The 16,701-nt window shown below is 40.0% G+C and overlaps 1 protein-coding gene across 5 annotated transcripts in view; it reads right to left on the bottom strand.

The window, feature by feature from the left end:
• LOC5568027 (chondroitin sulfate synthase 1) overlaps positions 1-16,701 on the bottom strand; it is an 88,564-nt gene that overhangs the window by 32,877 nt on the left and 38,986 nt on the right. For 4 of the 5 annotated variants that reach the window (XM_021842136.1, XM_021840455.1, XM_021839830.1 and 1 more), the window contains one exon: positions 8,634-9,142. In XM_021842136.1, the coding sequence (XP_021697828.1) occupies positions 8,634-8,769 (136 nt within the window). In that variant the 5' untranslated portion in view covers positions 8,770-9,142. Of the gene's footprint in view, positions 1-8,633; positions 9,143-9,260; positions 9,353-16,701 lie in introns of those variants that run through there. The other variant, XM_021841572.1, reaches the window with a different exon arrangement.

The raw sequence follows: 16,701 nt of genomic DNA, 5'->3' as shown, positions 1-16,701 counted from the left end.
TGTACCTTAACATTATGAATTTGATAAGATAGAATTTCCAGAATGCTGTTCAGAAATTCTTTGACATTTGGAAGTTGAAGTGATTAGGGATGGAATCATATTAAATTAAAGTGATTCAGGTCTGATCAAATGTATATTCAAGTGTATCATATCTGATTCATATGCTAGTGATTCTGGTATGACTTACTCCATGTGCGAGTGAGTCATTCAGGACTCATATTCATCATATTCAAATTATTCAAGTCAGAATCTCTTCATTGCTCAAGTTTGATTGACTTCATATCCAAGTGATTGATGCCTTATTCTCTTTATATTCATGTCTTTCGGGTTTGATTCACTCTACAGCCGACTCTCCATAAATCGATATTCAAGGGACCATCGATTTATAGAACTATCGAGTTATAGAATATACCAACGCAAAAAATCCCAAAATCGAAGAAACAAATTTCAGTATTTCCAATACATATATGATTAATTCTGTAAGAAAGCAATAATATTTTATTGATATTATTTTACAAACAAATATCACATTTTTTTCCTTACGTATTTTTTTTTATTTTAATGTTTTAAACATTTATTACAACTTGCAAGTATTTATTCACTTCCAGACAAGAAAAAGTCCAAGTTTCCCAGTATAAGAAGAATTTTAAAATGGATATCGAGTTATGGAGGGAAATTTTCCTCTCACGTGACATCGACTAATGGAGATATCGAGTTATAGAAATATCGACTTATGGAGAGCACGATATATGGGAATTTAAAGGGACCGAAAAATCGATCGAGTTATAGAGTATATCGAGTTATAGAATATCAAGTTGTGGAGAGTCGACTGTATATTCAAGAAATTCTTGACTTGAATATGGAGTAAACAAAAATCATGTCAAATTCACTCCATGTTCAAGTGACTCAGGATTGATTCATTTTATATTCAATAGATTCAAGTTTAGTTCTCTCCATACCCGCAAGTGTTTCACGTCAGATTCACTTTATTATTAAGTTACTAGTGGTCCCGGCAAACTTCGTCTTGCCATCTAGTAGGCTGTTGAAAACCGCTATGAATCGTCCCATACAAAATGACAGTTCCGTTCAGTCCCGTTTCTCCTACTTTCCCGGTGAACATTCTGAAACTTTTATACACACAAACACGTCGGAACCCTTGACGAACAAAATGGAGGAAGAAATATCCAAATCCGTTGCCCCGTTCGTGAGCCATTTCGTGACATACAAACACCATTCCATTTTTATTTATATAGATTCAGAATTAATTCATTTCATTATCAAGTGATTCAGTTTGATCCATATCCTAGTGATTCTTATCTGATTCACTCATATTCGACTGATTTAGGTTTGATTCATTGATGTTCAAATGATTTCAAGTGACTCACTTCATTTTCAAATGTTTCAAGTTTGATTCACTTTATGTACAAATGATTCAGGTCTGATTGATTTCATATTCCAGAGATTTAGGATTTATTTCCAGTGATTTATGTTTGATTCGCTTCAAATCCAAGTGATTCATGTCGGATTTGCTTCATATTCAAGTGATTCAGGTTTGATTCGCTTTATATTCAAGTGCTGCAGGTCTGAAAGTGCCTAGTTTGAAATGCTCAATTTTACATGCTCACTTGAGCCACCTAGCGGCAAAATCGCGAATAAAACTGTTTGCTTTCCGGGTGTCCTTGAACCCCTGAGCAACTTTGCCGAAGATCCGAACTTTCTTTCTCTTATGGATGACAGGCTAGAACTAGTATGAAATGCTCATTAGCGCCACCCAGCGGCAAAATCGCGAACTAAACTGTTCGCTTTCCAAATGTCCTTGAACCCCTGAGCAACTTTGCCGAAGACCCGAACTTTCTATCTCTTATGGATCACAAGCTAGAACTAGTTTGAAATGCTCAATTTTACATGCTCACTTGCGCCACCTAGCGGCAAAATCGCGAACTAAACTGTTCGCTTTCCGGATGTCCTTGATCCCCTGAACAACTTTGCTGAAGATCGCTTCTTTGTAAGTCGTAAGGACCTCGAGATATAGCAATGTGAATTAACCTGTTTTGAGGTGATGCTAAACTTTTCAGGGTGGTTCAATATTCAGCCACAGACAAACAGACGTAACACTTATAACAAATTTCGATCAAAATCATAGTCACGAGTACATGTACGCCCAATGCTAAAATTGGTGTGTTTGGCCGACGGGCCAACAGATGGCGGTAGTGTGTAAACGTCAAACGCGAACAAAAACGATGCAAGCGCTGCAGGTGGTGGATTTGCCACCTACCATATTTTTGAATCGACCGTTAAAAAGGTGGTCGATAGACAATGATGAGAGTGTGACGTCTGTTTGTCTGTGATTCAGCTGTGTGTTGCAATACTTATTTGAGTGAGTCCGTATTTATGACGGGTAGTGTACATTTTTTGAATGTTTGGCCACTTGGCGATTAAATAAGGAGTAATGTTGCGAAAGTTTTGCAAACTGAAATGAATTTTTTGGGTTTCCTGTGTTTTGAATTGCCAATATCTTATCAGTAAATTGAATGTGGTGATCTTTTTTCTAAAGTTATTACTGCCAACTTTAACAGGGATGTCACTAATCGCCAATCTATAACAGCGCCACCATCCCCTTCAAGCTTTACATTAGATCACGAATATACTGGCAATAAACTAACCTAAGTTGTAGTATTTTGATAAGTAAAAATAATATTAAATACTAGTGGTCCCGTCAAACTTCGTTTTGCCATCAAGTAGGCTGCTGAAAAATGGCATGAAATCTCCCATACAAAACGACAGATTAGTTTTCAGTTGTTTTCCAGTTATACCAGATAATTTTTCAAATCGTTTTCTTCACTTAAACACGTCGGTACACTTGACCAATGCAACAGTGAAATAATCATGAAAAGTCTATTAACCGGTTCTCAAGCCATTTCGTGACATACAAACACCATTCCATTTTGATTTATATAGAAGTTCATCAAAAACACAAAAGTCTAGAACAAACATCACCAAATATGAACTTTTGGTAAGGAACTTTTTTGTAAAGTTTTATGGCTGTTGGTCTCCATGAGGGGAAGAAATTCATGATTGCTCAAAGATAAAGATCCCAGCAAATTTGGGATGGCAACATGCGTGACGTGGGAACGTCCAGTATCAATAGTTTCTCAAATTATCAGACAGATTCCAAAATTTTCCATAGGTTGCCAAGTTTTGCTGGACCTCTTCTTCTACCCCTTGGAGCAGGATCTAATCAATTGCTGTATGCTATAATTTGGGCAAGGCTATAGAGTTTGAGAGATTTAGATAAAACATTGTTTGATTTACATAGAATTGATGCTTATGTTCATTGATGCTTTGTTATGTAAGAAAAAAGAGAGGTCTCTACAACTCTCTTAAGTACGTATTTAGATTATATCCTAAACATCTTGAAAAAAAAAACAATTTTTGTTTGTTGATAAAAACGGAATAATTTGTTGACGAAATCGGAACGTGATAAAAACGGAACATACCTGTATGGTCTAATCCACCGGTGTACTAAATTCACTCGGTCTGAGAATTGTGACACTTGAGCGGGGCACGCTCCCGTATGATCCCCACGTGATCTGGACCCGCTCTAGTGTCAAAATTCTTCGACCGAGTCAGTTTAGTACACCAGTGGATAAGACCATAGGTAAATGGGCGAGAAAACGACGACAATCGAGCCACGGGCAATGGCGCCATACGCGGAACTTTCGGAACAACTTTCGTCACCTTGCACCATTGACATGCAGCTGCAACTAGCTTTCCCATTACTCTCAAACGCGAGATGTGGTCGAACTGTCGAACTTCGTTCACAACTGTCTTTGAATTTCCGTGGTGAAACATTTGATGAAAATTGTCTACTATTAGTTTTGTAACACGGTGCGATTTTGAGAGGATCACTGGGAATCTGACATTGAACTGTTTATTCGGTGCTGCACCAATCGTTCCGTCAATGCGCGTCACTCCAAACTCGTCCAAAATGGGTATCAGCCAGTACAAGCTGTTCGTTCTGGGTAGCGGAGTCTTCCCTGACAAAAAGAGTGCCATTCAATCAGGAAGTTCCTGCCACTGTACAGTCCACATCAAGGTGTTCTTCGCTTTCTTTAACTCTTCCTGACTTAGGTGCAGCAACTTCAGTTTTTTCCCTCGACGTTTGCGCCTACAGTTGTCAATGAAGCGATGCACATACGCTACCGCTCTTAGAAGCCGCAGCCACTTTGAAAACCGTGTACAGTTTATTATACTTTCGGGGATCAATGGACCGCGCATCAAGAAACACGATCTTAGTTCCTCTTCAGGTTCGTCCGATACTTCCACTTGCTTCGGCCAACCCGTTTCTGGACCTCGAAGAAACTCTTGTCCTTTGAATCACACGTCGGTAACCGCAGGGCATGGATTATGTCCTCACTTTGTGGCGGCAACTGCTGGGTTCAGCTTGTCAGGTACCCAACGCCATTCCGATACTCCGTTGTTGTGAATCACTCCAAATGAATCATTGCTTTACTTTTACGCTGCGATTCTCCTGGATGAACGACAACAAGCGGCTTCCCAGAATTGCCGCTTGTAGCTCCAAGCGAGGAAACGAAAGTGGTTTTAGGGGTGCTACCTTTGATTTTGCAGCCGCTATAGAGCTTCTCCTGCAGCATTCACCACCCTGAAGAATGCAACAGCGGCGAAGGCAGCTTCGTTAGCGTCAACGAAGACGTGTAGTTGAAAGTGCTCATACATCTACGCGGTCGCTCCTCTGAAGTAACACCGTGGGATAGGAAGATCTCCGACCTCACTAAGCAGGCCGGACCACTTGACCCAACGATCAAATAGTTTCGTCCCAATAAACGTTCTGTAGTATAATTTTTCCGTGGACGAGCAATGCGCATAGAAATCCGAGCAGATCGAATATTCCCATCAAACGTTTTAGCATCTGTCGTTTCGTTGTTCGCTCTCCGCTGTCCATCACTCGCTGAACTTCCTCCTTCATCTTTTTTGGGAACCACAGCTTTCCCAATACTCGATCTCTGCTTTACGCTGCACTTTGGTATAGGCTCTTGGTCGCTTTCGGGTCTTCCTCAGATAATTCACGTAGAACAGCGGCACTGTTTGAAAGCCAGTTTCTAAGTTTGAATCCACCTTTTTGATGTATCGAACGAACTTCCCGTGACACCCGTTCTGTCTCTTCTTCGCTCGATGTGCGTAGCCTTTCTGCTGGTACTCTGCTGTATGATTCTTCAGATTATCCGCTAGCTCGGGATCACGTAGCATCTTTCGCTCCAGGCATTCAAATCGTTTCACCGCCATGTTGTAGCTGTCCGGAGGAGGAACCGGCACATACAAAACTAATTATTCGATAAGCCGAATTTCGTCGCTCGAAACTTTTTACAAAACTGACGTGCCACTCGTCTCTTCCCATTTTCTTAGTTTTTCATTGTTACTAAAACTAAATGCCCTTCTGCTTAATTCATCTCTTATCCTTGATCATCGCTCAATGTAGAGAGGTACCTCAATCCCTACAAGCAGATAACCAATTCCGCTCGATAGATTTGGTTTGGAGTTTTGGACGAACAAGAACGTTCATTGCACCAATTTTCTCATCCAATTCGATTCCATGAGAGGTCTGTGGATGAAAAATGCATATTGAACATCTGAATATTACTGAATACGCTTGTTCGCCTTATTATCTTTATTCCAAGAAGCTTTTGGATGCTTCAGAACATCAATTATACGTATGAGTATGCACCGAATTTAAATCCTGCTAAGGCTAGTGTATTACCCCCGTACATTTGGTAACCCAGACAACCAGAAGTCGCATAGCAGTATACGACTAAAGTCATTTATTTGTACAATCTGCATCACTCCCGCACTAAATGATGGTTGAAATCGTTTGATCGATGAGTTTCCTCGCATAAAACGCTATTTTATGAGTTCATATGTACATTTCGTTTTGTTCCGCATAGTTTTACAAAGTAAGTCGGATCAATCCGTAGCAGCTGTCAAATAAACTTTGTTATCATAAATAAAGTCGCATAAGAGTATAGACCAATTCGCAAGAAAATCTACACACTCGCATTGCATGTTATGTTTCATCATATAAAATATGTACGTAAATCGCCTCCACTTTTGTACGCATAAGGCCTTTTCGCGACATCTTATACGTGAAACTTTGCACATATAAGCATCGCATAAAGCAAAAGGTGATTTGGTTATACGTACATTTTGGTTGTCTGGGAACTATCCAAAGAGCAAAGAAAATTGAGCTTACGTTTAGAACTTTGCTCCACGATGTCTAAGCGTACTTCAGCATTCTGAATTATAAGCCGCCAGCTTCGAAGGCCGTACCGCCCAAAGTCCGTTTCAAAAATCATGCGCTAAATCACATTCGGTGCTCTCGAAAAGTCACTCCCTCGAGCGCTACCGTCGTCCACTACTGCTGGAGAGGATCATGGCTCTTAATTTTGATGAGAAAATTGCCTCCTTCTGTTGTTCTAAAAGCTTCGTGTCTCACACCATGCCTTGCTTGCGAGAGGTAGCCATAAGGAGTGTATCGAAAAGAAGTTGCAAACATTTGTAAGAAACTCAGATATGTTGATTTTGATTGTATAGTGGTGATGTTATTTCCACTAAAATGCTGTTTGTCAAAATATTTTTTTCAAATAACTAAGAGATAACGAAGATATTTTAAGAAGCAAACTGGATTTAGCATTATACCATTCAATACTACTAAAGTTTGGATCTTCTGACAGATACACGTATTTGGAGTCAATTCTAAGGCCGTCTTCAGTGTCGTGTACTAGACTTAAATTTCGGGAATCTTGCCAATCTCTAAAAATATTGAAATATGTAAAAAATCTGTTAAATTTCGAAGAAAATTATTTCAAATTCTTTACCACAATTCTCTTGACATATTGAAGTGGATTTTAATGAACTTCCGTTTTTTTATGTTCTGTTTATGGACATTAATAACAAAATCAACAGATTATAACGAAAAAAAAAAAAAACTTTTTTGGAAAAGTGTCTACACATAAATATGAAGCAACATAAGTCACTTTTCAATCCACTCCTTAGCCACATCTCAGTCTGCTCGCGGGAAACAAATTCAGCGCTCCACTTATGATTGCTAAATTGTAGCTGATGAGAAAATTGCCGCTCGATTCTTGGCTTGGTTTGAAACTTCCACGAAACAACATGCCATATCTCAAGAGTGCGGCGGCTGTTATCCCCCCCCCCCTTTCTCACCAATTCTCAGTTGGAGGCCATGTCTGGCCTGGCCAATCGTTCTGGAAACGAAAACGTAATTTGCAGTGTTAGGTCGTTACGAGCTCTTAAAAGTTAAAACTGAATTAAAGAGCTCCAAATCTAAACAGGTTGCTGCTTTTTCGGCGTTTCTTTTTTTAAAGATGCCCGAAAAAAATGGGAGAAAAGAAAAGAACGGGAAGATCACTTGGTGCGCTGAAAATTCAAACAAATCTCGGCGTACGTGGTTTTCGTCTCGACGGCAATCGCTTGAAGATCTCTCCCGTTTCGCTTTTGTTGGTTCGAAATGGTCGTCGCAATACTTCTTTGGGGTCCTCCTGAGCTTATTGGTCCCCGGCTTCAAAGCAAAGTCAAGCTAAAGGTATCTGGGTTCGATTCCCGGTAGGTCCAGGATCTTTTTCTGATGAAATTTTCCTTGACTTCCCTGGGCATAAAGTATCTCTGTACCTGCCACACGATATACAAGAGCAAAAATGGTAGATTGGCATAGAAAGCTTCCAGTAAATAACTGTGGAAGAGATTATAGGAACACTGAAAAGCGGGATCTGTTTCAGTAGGGCTGTAACGTAAAAAAAAAACAGAACTTGAGTCTTCATAATATGTAATGTTAGAACCAGTGATGCCTCAAAATGTTTGAAACTTCATCTCAGTTTTTGTGAGTGCATCTCCTCCGGCTTTTCTAACACGAGTGCAGAGCAAATATTATTGGGCACATGTTTGACGTGCTTTGCTTACATATGTACAATTGTACAACAGTGACGGTGGTGACAGTGAAGCGGACATGTGCAGACGTGAAATGAGAAATGATCGTTTGGAGGTTTATGATGGATCACAGCCATGGACGTCCGTCCGTTGGGAAAGCACATGAAGCCATTGTACCATTTTCGCTCTATTAGTGAAAACCTTACAAATAGAGTACATTGACGTCCTTTTGATCGATATACCGTTTTGATTCATATTACGGACACTTAAGGCCTCAGTGAAATATAAATCATCAAAAAGCATATAGGGAAAGTGTACCAGTTATGGCTATGATGGTTCCCTATTTGGAAATATGTGAAATTTTGATAACTTTCACATTTTAAATCTTTTTGAATGTTTTAACATCAAGATATATCTTAAATCTAACAACTACAACACACATTTTTTTTTCTAAATTATCAGGCATTAATGTAATCACGTATGGCGAAATGGGGAACCACTATGTTCATGACTGGTACACCTACCCTAAAACAAATATTTTTATAAGATTCCTTAGCGTTATCGAACTTTCAAAATACTTGACACAGAAAATTCAACACCAATCTCAACCGAAGATTCCACAGAATGCATTAAAAACGGAGCTTATGATAAGCTACTAATCAAATTCTACTCACACTTCTGCTTCATGCTGTTGATCGAGTTGCACATGCTGACAATCTCCAGCGTCCGATAGTTCCGGAAGAGAGCACCGACGCACAGCCCGATGATAATCCCAAACAGCCCGTACAGGATCTTCTTCCGCTGGGACATTATTCTACCTATTCTGCTACTATAAACTAATCGCACTCGCACGCACACCCACTTAACTAACACGAATCACTTTTGAGTAACACCTAGCCGGATCGCAATCACTCGTCACAACCGATTCGAACCGTACTCGTAGCTGCCGGATCGGATCTTGATAATCTCTTTGCAATAGAAGGTTTTTAGCGGACAAAAACTGTAATAGGACTGGTGCCGGTGGTAGTTCCATTTGGCACCAGACGATTCCTCCGCCGTAGATTTTGCTGCTGCTGATGTCGACGAAGAAGGCCTGCGGGGAATCCAGGAGGGAGACAACGAAGCTATTGCTGCTACTGCTGCTGCTGAACCACGCTGATCGATGGGAAGTATCATGTTAGGTCTGAAATTAGTCGAATCAGAGAAACAGAAGGAAAAAGCGTTAGGAATGAGTTAGTGTAATTTCGTTTGGGCGGCAGCAAAAAAGAACACGGAGATGGAGGCCTTGCTGGGCATCTAACCTAATCGTTTCAATCACGTTTAACGACTGTAGTGTACGCTGGCCCTGCCCACGCGAGAGACACCTTTGGCACCACGACGACTCGCACAAGGAAGGCTATAATTAAGACTATTTTTCATAATTATGTTTTGTTTTTGTTCGACAAACACCCCTAAAGCACCTCAGTGTGCTTGGAGTAATTGATTCTCAACAGTTGCCGGCGAACGACACGATAGACAACTCTAGAATCTCCTCAATTCGCTGCGGTGCGCTATTCGTTTGCAGTTAGAAGCCGTCGCGTTGAGTCTAGTCGTCGTCGACGTCGAAGAACGTTATGTCATTTGAAATTCAAAGCATCCGCAAATTGGGTCTGTCGATTTCGCAAGCAACATCACCGTACAGCGAAACGTCAATGCTTGCAACGGATTTTTGCGAGATAGAACGATTTATTTTGCCTTGATTTGAAGAGTAGCTAAGCTATCGATTCGGTTCGAGAGAATGTTGCACAATTTTGCGAACTTGGGTGGAAAGTAAAATCGGGTAAACGAAAAACGTAGAATGTATAAACAACCTCGCTCGTCGATATGAATGATGATGATGATGAGGGGACGAATGGGGGACTGGCTGGCTGTCACACTGCAGTTCGGGTGTCATGTAGATTTGAACCAACATGCAGAATGGACAGAAGACAACGACAAAGCTGATGGGTTTTGCTTGAGTCACCCAAATTTCACTCGGGACTGCGTCAGTGGATGACTGATTTGTTGCGTTTTAGGCTTTGGCGAAGTTTACGATTCGTATGTTGAGGCAAGGCGATAGAATTTTATTTTTTAAGTATTTATCTTACATTTGCCTGTTTGTTTTCATTCTATTGAACAATAAAATGAATAAAATGATTTTGGAAAATTGACAAAAATACATTATGCTATAGCAGAACAAAAATGCAGCTTGTAGGAAACACATTCGAATTTTTTGAACACCTTTTAAACAATATTTCGAGTTTTTGAAAAAGGAAAGATTCCTCTTTGTAAAGTGAGCTCTTTTAATGTGGGGTAAAAAACAATCACATAAATGACAGTAACATCATAATTTTTCAATGTAATTCTCAATTCAAAGTCTTAGTTACATAATGTTTTAATATTACATAAAGTTCATTACTTGTACAGGACTAACAATATTCATAAACAGGGGTTGAATAGGAAGATATTCGAAACTGTAAAGGCAATAGATGGAATTTTTCAGTGGTAGGGGAAAAGCACCAATTTTCGACCCAGCTCTAATTTTCGACCCATCCATACAATTTTGGCCTACTTTGTATGGAAATCCGAAAATTGGCACAGAATTCTTGTAGGTCGAAAATTAGTGCATTTCCCCTAGTGAAAATGAAATTCTGAAGCAAAGAAAGCACCTCTGAAGATGAATTAAACACAATAATTTATCTATTCACATTACGCTTGACTTCTAATCACTACTTTTATAAGTCAATTTCTTAATTGCAAGTTTTTTATTATTTTTTATACGTTTTGACAGTTTTCCGGTCTTCCAATATCTCTCGGAAATTCGTGCTGATAACCGACAACCAGGCCATTTCGAAGATTTTCAGCCAGACTAAGGGCCTGTACTTTGTATGCAACATTACGCTACATATTTACAATCCTTCGACTACGAAATACGTTTTCGTAAGTCGGCGGACCATGCTAATGCAAATATTTAAAAACGTGATTAAGTAGTGCAACGTCGTATATATCAACCAAATTGACACTTTCCCATTGACCGCTGCTGAACTTTCTGCGGATGAGTCGGCAAGCATGTTGGTTGAAATCAGTACTAGGAATGGTAATAGTAGTAGGATTGAAATTCGCGAAAATCACGTGGCTCTCCCCAGGACAGTAGTTCAAAGACGTGAAATTCATCAAGTAGCCTATGTTGGGTGCATGAATTTTATAAATCGTTAGTGTCATTGAAGGATCAAAATACGGGAAATGCAGCGGGAAACAGACCATTTTCCTACAGTAATTTTGGGTTGCCATTAGCAACGGGTGTTTTGCAATTTTCAAGGCTTTTTGCCTACAGCAGCGATGGGCGTGAGTTTCACTGACTTCACTGACTTTGATTGGCTTTGCTTGGCTACTGTAGAGTGAATTTCAGAATTTTTCCCAACCCTGGTTGAAATGCTCGAGCATGGACAGAACGTTAACGGGAAGCATAGATTTGGAATCGACCAGTCTGAGTTCTCGTTTTAAAAAGGATGTCTACTTCGTGGTATTCGTGTCTACATTCCAGCAGTATTTCACAAGCGGGTGCTAGTGGAGCTACATTCCACACATTTTGGAATCTCCCGAGCAAAATCACTCGAAAGGGGCTACTGTTGGTGGAACGGTATGGACAAGAAGATAGAAAAGTTGATCGCAAACTGCGCAGATTGCTAGTCGGTTCGGCCAATGCAGATTTCGCTGGAACGTATACGCGTGCAAAAAAGTAACAACATTTCTCGACGTTCCATGCAAAAATAAGGTTTTGGCGGCAAAATATGTATAGAAACTTTTTTTTGCGGACGTGTAAAAATAACCGTTCAAAAACAGAATCGGGTGTATTTGAATTGTAATTAAAATTTTAATTCGCCTCCTGACGCCTCCTAGTTATAGAATTCCTAACTAACCGAGCATGTAGCACATAGTCCTAAACTTAACGAACAACTTTGCCGAAAACGTTGACTTTCCAGCTGTTCTACATCGTGAGATATATGAGTTTGAAATATTTAAGGCTCAATAGCACCTCCTATTTGTAGAATGTTGAACTAAGATAACATGTTAGGACTGTTCATTTTATAAAGTGGACACTTTGTATTAGCTATATCTTTTTCATTTATTGATAAAATCGTTATTGGTTTTCTGTGCCACGTTCAACTATTATTCTACAATGTTATGAAAAAATAAAATCTTACAAAATGCTTTTAAAAAAATTAATTAATTTATTAATCAAATAATTAATTGTCCATTTCTTCAGACATAGATAATTGATCTATTGGTAACGATGCTTCTTTGGTAAATTTGTTTAGTAGTTCAAGGGCTATCCTTATTTGAATCATGAGATTCAAAATTTTGCCACCAGCTAGCGCCAGTGAGCTTGAAAAAAGGCGTCTTCGGCAAAGTTGTCTAATAGATCATGGTCTGCCATTATTCTGGCAACTTGATTCTGAATTTTAGCAACAAACAGCGTCAATTAGCATAAAACATCTGTTTTACTAATGTCTCAGAATATTGTCCAGTTAGAATCAATGCCTCTTCAGCAAGTTCGTTAAATAGCTCAAGGGCTATCATTATTGGAGCCATGATATTCTAAATTTTGCCTCTAGGTGGCGCTATTGAGCATGCAATTTTCATCAAAGCATGTTTCCTTCGCATTTTAGCCTTTGACTTACTGAACAACTTTGCCGAAGACGCCATTCATCTAAGCGATCAGGATTCTGAGTTATCAGCAAAACAAAACATTCACGCTCACTAGCGCCACGTGGTGGCAAAATTTCAAATCTACTGGTCAACATAATGACAAACCTTGAACTACTGAATAACAAGTCCGAAGACACCATCTTTTTAAGCGGTCATGATCCTGAGATACCCGCAAAACGCGCCGCTTTGTGGCAAAAGTTTGAATCTCATGGCTCAAATAATGATAGCTGACACGAAGCCTGCGTGTCATCTGTTGTCGATTGCAAAAAAGTTTGGATAGTTTTTCTTCATACTTGCAAAAATGGAAGATTTCTCCTAATGCTTCCAAAACTCAACTAATAATATTCCCACATAAACCAAAAGCTCTTTATTTGAAACCTTCAAGTAGACATGTTGTCACGATGAGAGGGGTTCCAATAAATTGGTCAGATGAAGTTAAGTATCTAGGACTCATTCTAGATAAGAATTTAACTTTCAAAAATCACATTGAGGGCATTCAAGCCAAATGTAACAAATATGTAAAATGTCTCTATCCACTTATTAATAGAAAATCAAAACTTTGTCTTAAGAACAAGCTTTTGATATTCAAATAAATTTTCAGGCCAGCCATGTTGTATTCTGTACCAATATGGACTAGCTGTGGTAATAACAGGATGAAAGCTCTGCAGAGAATTCAAAATCAAATTTTGAAAATGATTCTGAGGCTTCCTCCCTGGTATAGTACCAATGAGTTACATAGTATATCCAATGTTGAAACATTGGAACAAATGTCAAATAAAATAATTAATAATTTCAGGCAAAAATCGTTACAATTCTCTATTGTAACGATTAATGCGTTATATATTTAGGTTAAGTTAGGTAACGTAAATTAAAAACGTGTTTTTTTTTTCTCTTATAAGCAGGTGAAATCAACTCACCTGTAAATAATCTGAACTGCTACTGCAAATGAAATGTAATATGTTGTTAACAAAATGTTAACAAAATCTTAATTTTGTTTCACCAAATTAGGATGATAGTGTGGTCTAACCTAGAACACCCAGATACACGAAATTAATTTAATGTTTAGAATGATATTAATAAAGAAATAAATAAAAAAAAAAACAAAAACAAAATGATAACATTCGAGCAGTGTTGCCATCTATATCCATAATTTGAACGTTTGTATGGAATGCTCTGAATTCTTGCTTCAATTTTACCGAATATCTTGGATCTTTATTCCCACTTCTAGACGTTGCTTATTTCAACTCTTATTTAAAGACCCCTGCTATAACGGTCGCAAAAAGAGATCGAAGTGTAATTTGGTTATGTGAATGAGTTCGTATTTTACTCTGATTTAACTAAAAAGCTTCCATCGATGGAATTTCCAGCAAGTGAATCGATCACCGTCACATGGTCCCAGAAACATTGTTTCGGCGTAGTTGCACATCATTGAAATGAACACTCAGGCGTATCAACCAAAAAACGAGACATGGAAGGGTTTCCGGTTCCATACGTCCACAGTTGCCACCGGGTCGATCACCGCACGGCAAACTGCGATCCTGCTGTCAGCATAATTCCTTTACAATTCCATTTTTTGTGCGCTCGATAATTTCTCGTTTCACACCGTTCAATGCGAAATGAATTTGTGGCAAATTGGTTGTTTTTATGAGCTGCCACCGAAAATATCGTACGATTCTCCGTCGGTGTTGGGTTTCTGCTTAGTAGGTGCAAATTGCACGGGTTGTAAACTCAATCGGTCGCGTCCGTTTGGTGGTCTGGATTATGAGGCGACTGCTTCCGGTAGTGCGTTCCGGGATGTCTTTTCAGATTCATTCATACCTCGAACGGACAGCTGCATCTTCTCACTCTCCATTAATCAAGGTTATCCACAGCAAGCTGAATATACAACGGTAAACATCACGCAAACCACAAATCGGACGACGACGACCACTTGAGAACGAGCTGAACAAATTTCGGTGCCGAGTGAGATCGCGGTGTGACGGGGAAAAATGTTTGCGCCCATAACCAAAGATAAATGTTGACTTCGAACAACTCGGTACGGCGGCAGAAGCAAACAAAACTGTGACGTCGAACTTCGAATTAACCAATCGTTCTTCGCGGTAAGATAATTTCTGCGTGACGTGACGCAATCGATAACGATGAAGCCGCCTTGGTTCGAGAGCTTATCGAACATTTTTCGAATATTTTGATGCTTAGAGGTTTAACGTTCCCGAGGATGTATTTTTAAGTTTTCGATCAACAACAGTCAGATGTTCTTCGGGAGTCGCATCAACTGATTATCGCTTAATCCCACTTAGTGGCTTTAATCCTTATTTGCTCAATTGTACCGCACACCGCAACTAAGTACGCAAAGGGAAACATGCAAATGCCCGCCACAAATGCGAGGCTCACACGGGAATCGATTAACGCTGCACTTTGCAACATTTTCGCCGGTACTCGCCGTTTCGTGGGAGAGCTACTTAGTGCCGCACTCGGTTGGTTGCCACCTTGACATTAACCCCAAGGGCAGGCGAGGGTTTTGCCAATTAATCGAAAAAAAAAGTAAATAGGTAGATTACGGTGGTGCAACAAATCGGCGACAACGAAGACGACGACGACGTCGACTATCAGCGAGAGCGCGCTCCGCTTCAAAGGTCGATGATTTAATAGGTGATGGAAGCCAACACGACAACGTCGACGCGGCTCTGACTGGTTGCCCGAGCAAGAAGGAAGTATTAATGGAAAACTAATGTTGATGTTGTGATATTGTATATAAGGACTCGATATGAAAACACTGCGGAACACGTTTTTGTACCAAAATATCACTATTTATTGAACTAAGGATTGCTGAATCCATTGCCGTTTTCAAAAATATCATAGCACGTCTAGCTGTTGAAAATGCGAAATTTGACTATTTCAGCTAACTTGCATGAAAGTTTGTCAACTTGTAAGGCAATTTATACGCTTAATATACCACAGAATTCGAACTTCATGTGTATAACAATTGTTATCAGATTTCGGAATCATATTCCGTTCGGGTGGCGCTACAGTTGATTCACACAGTGAGTTTGCGGTGAAATTTTTCGTTCATCGTCACGTTCTATATACAACGTGCGGAGTCAGTGGCAGAATCGATCGGTTGGTTGGTTGGAATTGTAGCAAACCAATTAGCACTATCAGCCGTCCGCACACCAGGAAGGCGATAAGAAGTCGGTCGAAATCTGTCGGCAGTCAGGAACGCTTGGGGGAGATAAGGTATTTGACCTGGTGTGAGCGACACACATGTTTTGCGTATTTTTGGGTGAAGTTTCGCGGTCGAAATCGGTGCGTGGTGAATGGAGATTGGCGTTTCGCATATCAATCTTTCGAAATTTTGAGTTTCAAACACATTACGCAAAACGTCGTAGGCACCTACCTACCTTGATGGCTACAGCGTAGCGTCACGCCATTGCCGGGCGTATTGTAGAGCTCCATCTTCCTCGGTCTTAGGCGAAACTTCTCCAGTTGCTCCGAAAGTTTAGTGGACCTGGCGCTCTTCCACTGCGTACAGCCAGCGTATTCGTGGTCTTCCCCGAAGCCGCCGACCTCTACCTGGTTTCCTGTTGAATATTATTTTCGCAATTCTTTCAACCGACATTCACACTAAGTGACCAGCCCACTGAAGTCTGCCGTATTTTACACGGTTGATAATATTCGCATCTTTTACACTTGATACAACACGTGATTCATGCGTCTGCGCCACACACCATTTTCGAGTTTCCTACCGAGTATTGTCCGCAGCACTTAACGCTCGAAAACACCGAGAGCTTTCCGGTCTGCCTCTGCACGGGAAACGTCGTTGTCACATGTCACAAGTATTCCAAGGTAAACAAAATCTTCAATAACTTCGAACACATCCCCATCAAACACTATCTCAGCACCTATACCACCATGCCTGATTCTATCTCTACCTGCAACCATGTACTCCGTTTTGGTAGAATAAATGGTCAGGCCTATCCTCGCTGTCTCCCTCTTCAAAGGCACGAAGGCCTCTTC

Source organism: Aedes aegypti, chromosome 1 (genome assembly GCF_002204515.2).
Source record: "Aedes aegypti strain LVP_AGWG chromosome 1, AaegL5.0 Primary Assembly, whole genome shotgun sequence".
NCBI lineage: Eukaryota > Metazoa > Arthropoda > Insecta > Diptera > Culicidae > Aedes > Aedes aegypti.
This window is presented reverse-complemented; position numbering and strand designations above follow the sequence as displayed.